The sequence below is a fragment of the Aquarana catesbeiana genome, linkage group LG04 (assembly GCF_042186555.1).
Source record: "Aquarana catesbeiana isolate 2022-GZ linkage group LG04, ASM4218655v1, whole genome shotgun sequence".
In the NCBI taxonomy this organism is placed as follows: Eukaryota; Metazoa; Chordata; class Amphibia; order Anura; family Ranidae; genus Aquarana; species Aquarana catesbeiana.
This window is the reverse complement of record NC_133327.1, coordinates 137,078,831-137,095,580: the sequence shown is the minus strand read 5'-3', so window position 1 is coordinate 137,095,580 and position 16,750 is coordinate 137,078,831. Positions and strand designations below refer to the sequence as shown.

At 38.0% G+C, this 16,750-nt stretch overlaps 1 protein-coding gene across 1 annotated transcript in view; it reads right to left on the bottom strand.

Moving 5' to 3' along the window:
- LOC141139518 (uncharacterized) overlaps positions 1-16,750 on the bottom strand; it is a 199,944-nt gene that overhangs the window by 123,668 nt on the left and 59,526 nt on the right. Inside the window, exons 6-7 of the mRNA XM_073625735.1 lie at positions 11,196-11,302; positions 10,752-10,917 (exon numbers count right to left, since the gene is read on the bottom strand). Coding sequence (XP_073481836.1) covers positions 10,752-10,917; positions 11,196-11,302 — 273 coding nt within the window. The remainder of the gene's footprint in view (positions 1-10,751; positions 10,918-11,195; positions 11,303-16,750) is intronic.

Genomic DNA, 16,750 nt, shown 5'->3' with positions numbered 1-16,750 from the left:
AAAAAAGAGAATTTAATACTTCAAACTAAGCTCGAAGATTACGAAAATAGAGCCAGACGTTCAAACTTGCGCATAAGGGGAATACCTGAAACTGTGACAGACCTGCAATCTACTATTACTGCTCTATTACAAGAACTAAAGCCAGATATCCCTATTGAACGTTTAGAACTGGACAGAGTACACAGAGCCCTCACAGCCAAAAAGAAAGATGGACCCCCACGTGATATAATCACAAAATTTCATTATTACAGAACAAAAGAACAAATACTAATTGCTGCAAGAGAAAAAAAGGAACTTAATTTTCAAGGACACAATTATCAAATTTTTGCTGACCTATCCCAACTTACTATTACTAAAAGACGATCCATGAAACCCCAACTAATGGAACTGCAACGCCACAACATTATGTATCAATGGGGCTTCCCCTTTTCAGTCAGATTTAACTACCAAGGTACAATTTACAGAAGCAGATCAGCAGATGAACTACAACAAACCCTTTTAAAATTAAATCTGACAGAACCCACAAGCAGCAACACTCCCACACACAGAAGAATGGCATCATCTTCACCTTCAGGCAGCACCCAGAAAATTTCAGAACAAAATGGGAATCATCATTCTCACAAAAGAGGCCGTTATGCCACATCATCCATGGACCAAGAAGATTCAATGGACTGACATCCTAATTCCTGATATCTCTTCATTTATTATACTAAGAGATGGTTCTCTATAAAAAACCTATATTTATAACTGAATGTAACTGCATTCTGATAGTCACACACTGTGTGGTATCATGTTACATTCCAGTTATATTTCTTATTACTTCTGATTCATATAGCCTTAGAATATATAAGTGAAATAAGGAAATTCTTGTTCAGTTATATATTATCAAGTAATAACAATAGATTTATTACTTTTTAGGACAAATATATTCAATAATCCAGAAGTAATGGAAGCTTTTTCTTTCTTTTCTTAAAACAAATATATTATTACCTAACTAGTTCCTAGAATTATGTTTTTGTTTATTCTAATCTGAAGCAATACAACCTCTATTTTATGAGTTAACATATCTAAACAGTTACATATGAATAAAATATGTAATTGTTTACTCTAAAAGGGTTAAAATCCCAAAATAATTCAAACTATCTTCATCAATACCAAAGTTATTAACAGTACCTTTCTAACTGAATTATTTAGCCTAGGGCAAGACTAACCATATACAACCACCCTGGAATAAATAATTTCAACAAAAACTATATTCTGCACTCCAATTAATGAAACATCATTTTGATGTCTTTTGACATAGCACTTCTCTCCTGTAAGCGGAAGATCCGTGTACCCCCATTAGCCCTCCTCATTCTCCCAACCATATTATGTGGGAGTGTGACGAAGGCACTTATTCCCCTGAGAGAGATATTTATTCTCTTTCACGGGTAAATTGTGATTACTTGCAAAAAATAATTTATACAATGTATCTTCTAATCTCATATGTTTTTTGTTTACTCTTTACTCCAGAATTCACTGGTTTCTTTTCTATCTATTCATCTCTTCAGTCCACACAGGTTGATCTGCGCAGTCAGCTCTGCATAACAAAAAGTAAGTCAAAACTATTTGATCTATTGCCATGGCACCACTGAATATACTTTCCCTGAATGTTCAGGGAATAAATGTCCCTCAAAAAAGGACCAAAGCCTTCCGTACTTTCCATAACAAGAAGGCTCACATAGTATGCCTCCAAGAAACACACTTCACCAAAGATTCTACTCCAAAATATATTTCTCCTTTTTATCAACAAATTTACACGGCTTCTGCCTGTACCAAACAAAGGGGAACTCTAATTGCATTTCACCGATCCACACCATTCACCTTATCATCAGAAATTAAAGACCCAGAAGGTAGATACCTGATACTCATGGGTTATATAATGGATACAGCAATCACGGTGATTTCCTACTACGCTCCTAACAAACAACCTACACCATTCCTCTCACATATATTACAAGTGATTAATACACACAAAATAGGAACAGTGATAATGTGTGGGGATTCGAACCAGGTCCTCCTCCCATTTCTAGATAAATCACCTTTTACACCATCCAAAATAACCTCTAGATTACCTTTTTCTCAACTTCTTTCCAAATACAATCTGGTAGATTCATGGAGAGAAAGTAACCCAATGAAAAAGAAATTCACTTATTTCTCGCACCCTCATCAAACCTTCACCAGAATAGATCATATTTTTCTAACAATAGGAATGATACCAGAAATTATTGCAACAGATATAATTCCGATTCCGTGGTCTGACCATAATGCAGTATACACTACTATAGCCTCAGCCATACCAAAAGCGCATGACCCAACGTGGTACTTACCGGACATAATACTCAAACACCCACTACATCAGATGGCCATTGAACAAGCTTTAAAGGAATACATATCAATTAATAATACAACAGACATTTCCCCAATAACACTGTGGGAAGCTCATAAGCCTGTCTTGCGTGGTACAATACAAAGACAAATGGCACTATTTAAACGGGAACGCAAAAATCTAGCAAAAAAACTAGAACTCAATTTTAATGCAGCCTACATATCATTTCAAGATAATCCATCTCAGAGTACAAAATCTCATCTGGAAAAATCTAGATTGGAATACGATCTATTTCTCACGGAGTCAGTTGATAAATCCCTCAAACGCTCCAAACACAATTTCTACATGAATACAAACAAACCAGGTACATATTTGGCTCGGGCATTAAATTCAACTAACAAATCTTTCAAACCAATACGTTTGAAATTATCAAAAAATGTTTACACTTGTAATCCAGTTAAAATAGTCCATAAATTTCACTCACATCTCGCAACTTTATACAAGACAAACAATGAATTTAATCCTACAGAGGCTGAATCCTTCTTCTCAAAAATAACCTTACCTGAGTTATCTCAGAATCAAAAAAGCAGTTTGGATGAGCCTATAACTATAGATGAAGTTGCTAACGCCATAAAAGACCTAAAACTTAACAAAAGACCAGGCCCAGACGGCTACTCGGCTTTATACTATAAAACATTCTCAGAAATACTCTCTCCCATTCTCACTGAAACTTTTAACAAACTTCTAGATGGACATTCTTTTCGGCAAGAAACACTAATGGCAATTGTTTGTATGATCCCAAAACCCCTTTCTGATGATACTTCCTGTGTGAATTATCGGCCTATCTCTCTGTTAAACCTCGATATTAAATTATTAGCAAAAATAATAGCAAAACGCCTCAATAGCATTATAGGAAAATTAATACATAGAGATCAAGTAGGCTTCATGCCAAATAGACAGGCAGGCGATAATATACGCAGGGCAGTGTTATTGGCACATATTGCTAAAAAACGGAAAATCCCTTTATGTTTTCTATCTCTCGATATTAAGAGGGCATTTGACACAGTATCCTGGCAATATATGCAATATTCATTACAAAAATGGGGTTTTGGACCCCACTTTTTAACATGGATCAAAGCATTATATAATAAACCCAAAGCCTATATAAAATATGCTGGATACAAATCTGAAGCCTTTAATATCGAAAGAGGTACCCGACAGGGTTGCCCATTATCTCCCTTATTATTTGCCCTTATACTCGAACCCATGGCCCAATACATCAGAACAAACCAAACTATAACTGGCATTGAAGTAGGAGGTATTACACACAAATTATGTATATTTGCAGACGATATATTACTTTTTCTATCATCACCACAGGTCTCTGGTCTTAACTTAATACCAGCTCTTGATGGATTTGCAGCCCTATCCGGCCTTATGATTAATCCTAAGAAATGCCTAGTGCTTAATATTTCACTCACAAACATGGAATTGATCCCGGCTAGGGCTGCACTCCCATTCACATGGGCAGAAAAATCAATCCCATATCTTGGAATTCATTTAACAGCATCTCATTCTGACTTATTCTCAACCAATTATCCTCCTGTATTAAGACAGATCACAAATCTAATAAAACAATGGTCGCAACTTCCTTTATCCTGGATAGGGAAGATTAATGCAATCAAAATGACTATTCTACCCAAATTGCTTTATCTATTCAGAGTCCTCCCTATTCCAATTCCTTCCTATTTTTTGAGAATAGTACAAAAAAGAGCAACTTCGTTTATATGGGGCTCTTCTAAACCACGTATACCTATACACACACTACATCTTCCCAAAAATAAAGGAGGCCTGGGATACCCTAATTTTACTAACTACTACAGAGCAGCACATTTGGCCAGTCTGTCCAAATACCATGCAAAACAGGAAATCCCATTATGGGTATTTATAGAGGCTTCAGAAAATGACCCTCTATTAATATCAAATTTATTATGGCTTGATCCTAAAGACCGCTTTAAAATTCATAATCCCATAACTAAACACTTCTTATCTCTCTGGGATAAACTAAAAACCAAATATCAGTTACAATCTCCACACAATCCTCTCCTTTCTTTTATCAGAAATCCGGCCTTTTATCCGGCATGGATCTACCCAAATTCTTTTAAAGCTTGGACAACATCAGGCATTCAGACACTAAATGACTTCATAGCATCTAAATCATTCCTTTCATTCCCATCGCTTAGAGAAAAATATGATCTACCAAACTCTGAGATATTCAGATATCTCCAAATCAAAAATTTCTATACACCATTCCTAAAGGGGGATACACCATTATCCCAATTATCCATTTTTGAATCAATCTGTACAAAAGATCCATTTGCTAAAGGTACAATTTCATCACTTTATAATCAATTATATGGAGTAGCAAATCTTAATAGACCCTCTTACGTTCAGAGGTGGGAGGAGGACCTGGGACGAACTTTAGAAGACACGGACTGGTCTAACATATGGCTCACATCTAAGTCATCCTCACCCAACATCTTAGCACTGGAGACAAATTATAAAGTCCTAACTCGCTGGTACCTTGTACCCGCTAGAGTGGCAAAATATTCACCTAATACCTCAGCTCTTTGTTTTCGAGGATGCCCAGAAATAGGCACATATTTACACATATGGTGGACGTGCCCAGTAATCCAAACCTTCTGGAAGGAAGTCTTCGTGATTGCATCTAAAATATTTAAAAAAATAATACAACCAGATCCATATTTAACTTTACTTAATCTAAAACCGGAATGGTTAACACTCTCTCAATTCAAACTTATGATCCAACTAATAACGGCTGCAAAACAAACAGTGGCCAAGGCATGGAAATCTCCTACATTGGTACTAGCAGAAACAATTCACAGAATGAATAATACAATGTCCCATGCTAAGATGGTAGCCATCGATCAAAATCAAATTCCAAAATTTGAAAAACTTTGGCATCCTTGGATAAAACAACAGTTCCTGTCAAACTTCAATGACTCTGTCCTGTTGCCATGGTAACAGATTAAATGACTTACAGAGACACCCATTCTAAGGCTTCAAAGAGAACTAAAAAGAATAATAAACTGACGAGCGGGACAACCTTGTGGACCATACCTCTACCTTTCAACCCTTTTTCTTCTTTCTCTTTCCTTTTCTCCACCTTACGATTAAAGCTCATTATCAGAATTTATTTGACCTATATACACTCTACTTGTAAACAATATGTATAGTAGGTATAAATCATTTAAATACCTACAAAAGTAACTAAGGAAAGGATATATATCTTTAATTTAGGTTTACGTGAACCCAATGTTTAATATTTGAAATTTCATGATATTTACCTATATAAACCCTACTGTAAAACAATGAGCTTACTTTATAGATCCTTGTAAACTTACTTTATGTATCTTTATAACATTGTATACTCAATAAACTTCTTTTGACAAGAAAAAAAAAAAAAAAAAAAAAAAAAAAAAAAAAAATTGCATATAAATGTTGCCTCGGGATTTGATTCTATTCAAGCAGGACATCCCACAAATATGCATGGATAGAAACAAAGATATCACACATTTTCATCAATCAGCAACAGTCTGTTTGAAGTTATTGATAAATTGTAAGTTGTACCTGTTTACTTAATAGGGTAGAATTCAGAAGTGCTATGAATAGGTGTCTGCATGGTTTTTAACCAGCCTTGTTTGTTTCAACCTTTGGTAAGTAAAGATATGGCTTTCAAAATGTTGTGCAGGTTTGTTAAATACTTATGGCATTATTATGGCTTACAGGAGGATCAGATCACATTTTGGGAGGCATTCACCCAGACATCCAGTAACATCTTGATGAGAAACAAGATTCTGCTTACATTTGTAATATTTCTCATTAGTTTAGTTAGCATGTAATGATGAATGACAGTGGTGGGGCACATTCACAAACTTTGTTCCAATAGTAAACTCAGATGTTTTCTATTTTTGTAAGGTCAGATATTGAGCAGCTTGGGACCTGTGGCTTTTCTTTAAATCTACAAGGTACAATAGTGAACTGGTAGGGGCCCCAAGGATCCCTTCAACAGTTCACTTTGTTGAAGCACATATTTGCTACATAGGTCTACCCTAAATAAATATAAATATAAAAGCATATATTTTAAGATAACAGCCACAGATAAAATTAACAAAAAGGCTGGTAGGTGTCTTGCAAAAACCTAATTTGGTAACTGGTAAGGGATCCCAATGAGCCCTCTATCAGCTGCTATATAAATGAGGATATGGTACTGCAGACGGAGTACATCAGACCTAAACACATAATGCCAATGGTCAAAATCAAGTTGGAGTTGCGTCTAATGGAATTCTAAATCAAGTCAAATGATTATCTGCACATGGCGACCGCATGTGTAAGTTGAAGGTATAAGGAAAGTAAAGTATTTGACAAATTTAATTTATCTTTAGATCTGATAAATATTTGATTTGCCCCCTAGTTAAGATCTGAGCTAAATGAATGATATTATGGCGTTGATTTACTAAAACTGGAGAGTGCAAAATCTGGTGCAGCTGTGCATGGTAGTCATATCAGCTTCTAACTTCAGCTTGTTCGATTGAGCCTTGACAAAAAAAATGGAAGCTGTTTGGTTTCTATGCAGAGCTGCACCCGATTTTGCGCTCTCCAGTTTTAGGAAATCAACCCCTATGTTTACATCAGAGCTCAGAATGTGATACCATACAAAGATGAGGCAAAGATTGAATCTGAAAGTGGAGTGCAACTATTAACTTCCGGAATACCTAGTTTGGACAGGGCTATGTCCCATAGCTTGAGGCACTGGGGTTGATTTACTAAAACTAGAGAGTGCAAAATCTGGTGAAGCTGTGCACGGTAGTCAATCAGCTTCTAACTTCAGCTTGTTCAATTAAGATTTGACAAAAAAACAACTGGAAGCTGATTGGTTTCTATGCAGAGCTGCACCCGATTTTGCACTCTCCAGTTTTAGTAACTGAGTCAACATCAGTTTAAAGAACAGTAGGCCTGTGTACCCTTTAAAACTGCAGTGAATACAGTAATAGAAAGAGAGTGTAGGGAAGGGGTAGTATTGTCAGGGGCTATGAGGTGCATAAACTGGGGGGGGGTCAGTGGGGCACCAGTGGAAGATATGAGAAGTCTGCAAACCCAAGGTAAAGTCTGGCAGGGCCAAGCCTCTCAAATCCTTATGATGTTTCAGAGTGGACCAGTTTAGTTTGGATCTGCTGGAGCCCCAAATAAAAAGTAGAGAAAAAAGTAGAGCATTTAACACTTTAATATATGATTATTTCCCTTGATATGTCAAGGGAAAATAGCTAAGAGAATGCCACTGAATATTTAGGCATTTGGGGGAAATTAATCATTTTACCAAGTTTAATACGTCTATACCAATCAGGAGCTTAGGTCAAATTTCAATCTTAGTTTTAATAGTAGTAAGCAGGGATTTAAAATTTAAATGGATATAATCCTACATTTCCTTGCAAATATCTATACAGAGATATCTAATTATAATGACCCTGCATAAAGGAAGTTATGCTTGATAACTAGTAATAGGAAAGGAATTAACAGGCAAAAGTTGTGATCACCAATTGGCAACCCTGACCATCTCACTTACTACCTGCAGGATTTGACCTGTATATAAACAAAAAAGTCAGTGCTACTACCCATACATCACATAGAAAGCAGAGATCCCGGGTGCTCGATCCACAGTCGCTGGCTGAGTAGGGAAATGAGGAAAAGATGATCCGCACTCCGGTGATTTCTCTTAAAAAGTGTAATATTTATTGACAAGCCACAGTGACCAAACGCAAATGAGAACAGTTGATGCGTTTCAGCCTATAAGGCCTTAGTCATAACCCATTACCCAGGATTTGACCTGTACCTCCTTTCCTTATAGGGGGGGTGAGCAGGCCTGTTAACAATTCTCCTCCTTCTTCCATTGCACACCATATATGTCTCCTACATAAAAGTGGTTGAATTGAGTTGAATTTCTATGCACTACTGATTCTTTATGCCTCAGAACCAAAAACTACATTTTTGTGGACCTCTGTTTTCTGTTCATTTCTGTAGATAGTCTACCAGATGTGTTATTTCAACTCACCATGGTGGATAATCCTATGCCTGTTGAGCTTGATGCTAATTTGTACCTTCACCTTGCTTTATACTTCAAGGTGGTGTTAGCACTTTATAAATTAGCCCCATGTGAATTTTAATTTTTTTTAATAATACATTTTTATAGTAAGACAAGAAATAATGGTAGTGGGAACCATGATTCACGTAAAAACATGAGTGGGAGCTTTTTGGTGCGAGCGTGAACAGTCATTTGGCAATAGTATGCTGACAATGACACATGCAGTGCATAAATGCACAGCTCTAGCTATGATGGTTAATAACTATAAGATAACATAGCTGGTCAGGAGAATGTTAGCACAAGACAAACTGTTGGGTTTCATATAATCAAAAATTTTAGAATATTTGTTAGCTTAGTAAAAATGTGCTGACTTTTCTTTTTATATGGTAAATTCGTTTTTCATTTACGGAACAAACATTTACAATTTTTCATTTACAGAATTTTAAGTAGTGTAGAAAGTCATGTCATGTTAATGACATTAGATACCAGTTAATCTGAAGCTACATACTCAACTGTATTTTCATTACCATAAATGCAGTCTCTGCACAGTCCATTGAGTTAAAGGGAAACCATATTTTTTAAGCAATTTCTTTTTTTAACATATGTTTTCCTTTACTTAAAAATCAACTTTTACAGGCTATTCACAGCACAACTGGAAATCACTGTGCAGGAAAATGCCATTGTAGCCTCCTTTTGCTGGATATAAGTGGCACCTATTTCCTACAAATGACAAATATTAAAGTGGATGTAAACCCGAAATTTTTTTTTTATGTCATAATATAGAGTATAAGATTTCCTATCATTTGAGCCCAGTCTTGCCACAAAGAGTTAATCCATCTCTGAGCAATCCTCTTTTATTGTTCAGTGAGATAAATCTTGACAAACAGAGAAAAACTTTGTCAAATCCTCCCCCTTGCTGTGAGTGACAGGTGATTTACATATCTCGCGCACTAGCTTAAGACATGCATTATTTTTAATTTCCTCCCACTCCTTTCTTCTGCTGCTCTGCCAGGATTGGATGTTCCACACCTCAGCATAATCGGGCATGCTGAAGTCATGTGGTTACTTTCCTGTCTTTTCACTGGATGTTAGAGATCATAACAGAAGTTCAGTGTAAGAAATACACAGGAGAAAATGCATATTGACAAGGGGAGTGTAGAGGTGGGCGGGGAGTCTACTAACATCACGACTCCACCCACCGAGCTCCAGACAACAGACCCACCCACACAGAATATGCAGTTTTTCGGCTCTCATAACAGACAGAGGGGAGACATTTGACAGGCAAAGATACATGCAGGAGGCATGTATATCCTTATAGATAACCCCTATGGCAGTAGATTAGAAAGGATGACATTGGGTTTACATCCACTTTAAGTATTCTAAAAATAGCTTGGGAATTTGTATAGCTTTCTTTGTAATGTAATGCAGTTTATTGTCAACACATATAAAATGGTTTCCAAGCAGTGTATTTAGGTACTCTTTCACATAAATAAAGAAGTTGCCAAAAAAATGTTGAAATATTCTTATGCAATAATAAATATAAGCTGATAAAATATTAAGTTTTTGGGGAAAAAGGAAAAGAAAAGAAAAATATATATATAACACTGTACATTTTCTAGTAAACAAATCATTAAGCAAAAGATATTTTTACGTTAAGGTACGTGTGTGAAAAAAATAGATGTATATTCAATATATCCTGCAATAGAGCATGTGTCAATTGGCATCAGTCTGAGACGCTTTTGAGGTCATTCAGCATTTACTGACAGGTGCAATTGACTTGAAGTTGATCTCCAACTGCTTTGCGCTGAACATCCTTCAAGGTGTGTTTTGTATCCCCCTAGACTTGTATGGGAATGCAAAATACAACCAAAAGCTCATTGACACAGACCCATACATGCACATTCTACCATGTCTGGTCTGCAATGCTGCAAACACATAAAAATACCTGTTAATCTTAACTTACTGTTTGAGCTCACAACCCTGCCTCTGTTGCACTGAAATCTCAAAAAGTGTTGTTAGCCTTTCCTAAGTTCTGCCATGCTGAATTATACCGGTTTCAACATTATGTTATGAAGATGAGAAGATGGGGAGGAGTTCTGTAGTCTAGCAGGAGATTTTTTAGGTTGCATATTTAGCAGGAAATCTTCAGGTTGGTTCTTCAGAAATCACAGAACAGGAAAATGAATAATGAAACACTTTACACTATACATTATCTGAAATCACCTCTTTCTCTTTCCTCCACTCTGATTCCCGCTGCTCCAAGTTCTCATGTGCTCTGTGGAGTTCAGAGGTCAAATGTCTCATGTCTTCTGTCAAGTTGTCATTAGATAGCTTTAATTGATCCATCTGCTCTCTCAGGGTCATGTTCACTTGCGCAAGGCTGCTGCTCCTGTAAGTTAGCAGGGAAAATAATTCACTAATATCCAAACAAAAGAATGGCAGCTCATGAAAAACTACTTTCTACTGCAAGCATTACATTATATTCCTCCAAAGTCATGCTCAGATAGGCTAACAGTGTGCTAAGATGGCATTGGATGGCTAGATTGGTGGTAGCCTGTTGACCAATACTAGGAGAGAAAAACCTACAAAGTACTCAGTCTTTTATATATTTACTTTCCTCAAAGTCTAAGCAGAAGTGAAAGCCAATTTATTCATAGTTTTTCATACCTCTGCTGTTCCTCCTCCAGCCTGGTCAAGGCATTTTTGAGGTCCATGCTGTGATCCTGATCCAACCTGTGCAAAGTGGACTCCACTGTATCTAGCTGTACCTGCAACTAACAGAGGACACACATCTTTTAAGTCATACATAGTAGATGCTCTATGTTTACACAGCATAACTAATAGTAAGACCACAATCTAGGAGAACCAGAAATGAACAACAATGATCCAGATCACATTCTGCAGGTGCAGACCTGTCTAAGAGCACATTAGCCAACATATAGCAGCTATATTTTTCAGTAGAGTTGCACCGAATGGTAAATTTTGGTGCTGAAACCAAAAATGCAGGATGCATTATTGGCAAGAAAAGCTCAAGAAAAATGCATCCCTTTAAATTCCATGTATGTCTTCTCCGCACAAAAAATGCACCTCCCAGTTGAAATGCATTAAAACCACAGCAAGAACACATCAATAACGCATCTGTGTTACGTTTTTGATGCGTTTCTTGAGTCACCTAACCTATGAAAACACGTTTTCGGCACCATTATCGACACCTTTTTCTTTATCGGTAAAATGCAGAAAACATAATTTTCAGCCGCCACACTTTCTGTGCATCTCTATTTTTCAGTAATAGTGTAGATGTCACAAATTTTATAACTAAGGGCTAATGCAAACTAGGCTTTAAAATGCCTCTTTTACAAACATTTGAAAAAAAACGTCAGTACCTCTATGTTAGCCTATGTATCCATCCACACATAAGCAATTACAGGCATATTAGAAGAGCATTTACAGAGGCTGAAAAAAAAAACCACATCACCAGTGCATTCAGGTGAAGAGCAGCCAAAACACTAGACTTGTTTAGAGCTTGAGCGTTTACTCATTCCAATGGTGAGAAAAAAAATCAATATTCTGGTCAATGAAATTCATTAACGCTCAATCGCTTGACACGTGTGCAATACGCAGCTTTGAATGCTTTTTTAAGTAGCTCTTTCCTGCCAGGAGTAAACGCTTTTAGAGGAGCCCCTTGTGTTCATGTGGCCTAAAGTGTTAGTTCAACTTTTCACAAATAATGAAAAGGTGAACCAAACACTTCAAAATGTTGTTTGCTTTTAACATTCAGCTTTATTGTTATTCATATTATACAGGATTTAGGATTTGCGCATCACTTTACAATATAAAGGGAGACAATACTGTTACATAGCAAAGAAATACAAGAGGGTTAATGGGGCCAAGCTTATAAGTGCTTACAATCTAATAGGGTGGGGCAAGTGGTACAAAAGGTAATAATTGTGAGGAATGAGCTAATGGAAGAACGCAAAGTGCAGTTGTTAGGTGGAGGCAGGATAGGCTTCCCTGAAGAGATGAGTTTTCAGGGAGTGTCTAAAGGTAGCCAAAGTAGGAAATAGCTGGACAGATTGAGGTAGGGAGTTCCAGAGGATGGAAGAGGCTCTTGAGAAGTCCTGGAGATTAGCACGGGAGGAGGAGACAAGAGAGCTAGGGAGCAGAAGATTTTGGGAGGAGCAAAGAGGACATTTGGGTGATATTTTGAGACAAGATTGGTGATGTAGCTTGGGACAGAGTTGTGAATGGCTTTGTATGTTGTTGCTAGTATTTTTAATTACGTTTGCTGAGCAATCAAAAGCCAGTGAAGGGATAGGCAGAGAGGGATAGCAGACACTGAGTGGTTAGTAAGGTAGATGAGCCTGGCAGCAGCATTCATGATAGACTGAAGGGGATAATAGCCTGCGTAGGGGTAGGTCTAAGAAAAGGGAAGTGTAATAGTCAAGGAGAGAAATACAAGGCAGTGAATGAGTAGCTCAGTGTTTTCATTAGTTATAAATAAGGTGAATTTTAGAGATGTTATAGAGGTTAGGTCTACAAGCTTTTGACAGTGATTGGATTTGAGACTGAAAGGATAGGTAGGAGTCTAGGATTACACCTAGTACCCTTGCGTGAGGAGAGAGACTGATAGTTGTATAATTGATGTTTACGGAAAAGTCTGGGAGGAGGGCACAGGTGGTGGTGGTGGTGGTGGTGGTGGTGGGGGGGGGGGGATAGCACAATCTCAGTTTTAGAAAGATTTAGTTTGAGGAAGTGTTGTGACATCCATGTTGATATATCAGTTAGCAAGTTAGTAATGCAAGAGACTGAAAGAGTGAGGTGAGTAGTAGAGTGATAGATTTGGGTGTCATTGGCAAAGGATGGTATTGGAAGCCATGGGAGGTTATTAAGTGACCAAGAGAGGAGGTGTAGATAGAGAAGAGAAAGGGGCCAAAAATAGAGCCTTGGGGGACCCCTACAGAAAGAGTAAGTTAAGAGCAGGAGACAGAGTTGTAGGTAACACTGAAGGAGTGCTCTTATAGATAGGAGAAGAACCAGGAAAGAGCAGAATCTTGGAGGCCAAGGGAGTGGAGTTTATTGAGGAGGAGCTGGTGGTCAACAGTAACAAAGACTGCAGAAATGTCTAGTAGTAAGAGTATGGAGTAGTGGTCATTGGCTTTAGCCGGTAGTAAATCATTATTGAGTTTCAGTAGGAGTCCTGTGAGCAAAAGCCAGACTGTGAGGGGTCAGGAAGGTTGCTTTCAGTGAGGTAGAATCTCAGACGGTTGTAGACTATCGGGAAGATTTACTAAAGCTGGTGCACACAGAATCTGGTGCAGCTGTGCATAGTAACCAATCAGCTTCTAGGTTTTATTGTCAAAGCTTAATTGAACAAGCTGAAGTTAGAAGCTGATTGGTTACTATGCACAGCTGCACCTGATTCTGTGTGCACCTTTTTTTGTACATCTTCCCCTAAGCGTTTAGAGGTAAATGGGAGCAAGGAGATAGTTCTTAGGTTGCTTGGGTTAGTGGGGTCTAGTGAGGGCTTTTTAAACATGGAAGTGATCTGTTCATGCTTTAGAGGTGAGTGGAGGGTGCCAGTAGAGCTGGAGAGATTGAAGAAAAGGGTGACCATAATAGTTGTGAGGGAACATAATCCAGGGCACAATTGGTTAGGTGGGCATCTGAGAAAAGTTTGGTAACCTCTTCAGTAGTACCCGGGTCAAAAGACAGAAGTATTGAATGTGCTGTAAGACAGGGCGAGGAAGGTATCTGTACAGTAAAGATGTTCTTACAAATTGCATCAATCTTGTTTTTGAAGTGATTGGCAAATTATTGGGCAGTGAGTTAGTCAGTGGGTGGAGGTGGTGGACAAAACAGAGAATTAAAAGGTAGAGAAGAGCTGATGAGGACTGGGTGACAAGGTATTAATAAGAGTGACAAAGTAGGTTTTGTTTGGCAGCATGGAGGCAGGAATTATATTTTAGGAGAGCAGTTTTTAAATGACTGGTCTTTTCCAAGTGAAAACCACATACACTGTTAGAAATTTGTTTGTTCAAGAAATGTATTCCATCCTGCTCCTTAAAATTTTCCTGTCACTACAGTTGAAAAAGAACATCGATTTGACCCCACTAACGATTAGAAAATTGAATGAATGATTTTAAAACAAAACATTTGGAACAGTATTCTACTGTGTATGGCCAGCTTAAACATTTTAAAAAAACGAGGTCACTTGAAAACAGACCAGCTTTTTGTTATGCACATTTTTGTTTTCTGTAGCATTTTTACTTTTTTTCTAAAGTGGATTGTGAACTTTCTATTACTGTGAAGTAAACTTCAAGAACACCTGTGTACTTTTCTCAAAGCACAGAAACTGCAGGTATTTGTTTTACTGGTGTGACATTAGTCAGTTTGATAGATGCCCCCTGTTAATTGATTGCTGGATGGAAGATAGATGCTCCCTGTTTTAAGCATTGCTTGAACAAATTCTTTAGATGTTTCTGAAGTAATGTAAGATGAAAAAAAGAGTAGAGCCAATCTTACACATTTTTAAAGAGAAGAGTAAAAGATGATCTCCAAGCAGGTATAAAATAACTAAATAATTCAAATAAATGAATGCAGGAATAAATTCACTTAAAGAATTTAAATTATTTTTCATTCTAACTAGTGTTACATTTAACATTGCATTAACTCCTTTTAATCCCCTGTACAGTGAAACTAACTCTCATAGCGAGGGGCTGCACTGGGAGCCAATCAGATGAGCCCATAAGTGTATCGTGGTTCTATCACTATCCAGTAACAGGCTTAGGGCAAAAATGTTGGTTAGCTGAATTGCAGCACAAAAAAGTGAGGTCTCCATCTTGGCTTTGCTGACTGGCAGGGCAGTGTAAAATTCAAGACTGAGTACACTGAAAAACAAATACTGTGGCAGGCAAAACAGCTCTGATATATGGATTTCATCTTCATATTTAGTGGTTTTCTGGAGGTCAGCTTGAAAAACAAGAAATATTGTATGTGTGCAGCAGTGGCGGCCCCTCAATATGGGGCGCCAGTTGTGCCGCCCCCCCCCCCTAATTCATGCGTCTGGCCCCTAATCTACATGCAGGGCGCTGGACGCATGGATCCCAATGGGGTTTTTTTTATTTTTCTCTTTTAGAAGCACATGATTAGAGCCTGAAGCTCTAATTGGCTTCAAAAAAGGATGGCCTTGGGGTGCAGAGCACTGCGCCCTGAGCCCACCCAGTTATGTGACAATAGCGAATTAATAGAGGAAGAGGAGACGCAGGGTGAAGCCGCCGCCCGGAGGAATAGCTGCCCTTGACTTAGAGATGGGGCAAGTTCGGGACTTGTGACCAACTGGGGGGGTGGTGGTTTGTTTGCCACCCCCCCACAAAAAATATACCACCAGCCGCCACTGGTGTGCAGGTGGTTAATCTCAGGTGAGTATTCTGCTGGGTATTGATGCCTGAGCATCTATCCCCCTGTATATCACTCCAGGAGCAATATTTGCTCATCTATTGCTAACCTAAAGAAGAATTCCAGGTATAGATATTTTATACATAGTTACATTGGTACAACTTAGACCAAGGTAACTATGCATATATCATACCTGGTTGATGTCTCTGGTAGCTGGAAATCACTGAAGCAGATATTACTACTCCAGCCACTTGCTTCTGGGTCCCATCCCGGGCAGCTGCCATGCTGCATCCTGAACACAGGAGGTCAGCCGATCGACTCGGGCGCCATTCAGAGAATGCTTTGCATTCTCTGAATGAATGCTTTGCATTCTCTGATTGGATGAGGTGGAGAGGCAGAGCGGTGACGTTATGTTTCCATCTTGTCCAAGCAAAGAACGCGGTGCATTCATTAAAGGGTAACTCCACTTTCGTGGAGAAAAAAAATAGAAAATAAATAAAAAATAATATAGTGCATATAATTGCGACACTAATCATATTGTAATTGAATGTTATTAAAAATGACCTTTTTTTTTCAAACTGCAGCTCTGTAATTTTCTGAGAATGCATTGCAATATGGCTCCCTGGAGTTGTTCTGTACACAGATTGTGTACTGACCACTCCCCAGAAACATAATTTCCTGCTTGTGTGATTGGCTCACCAATTTCCCCAGAAATCTGCACTAAGATACAAGTCAGATTTCAGGCGTCCCCTGCAACAAAAATGTCATTTTTGGAGAGATACTTTCAATAGGAACCCGTCTAAAGGGATGCAGGCCTAGCAGATTTC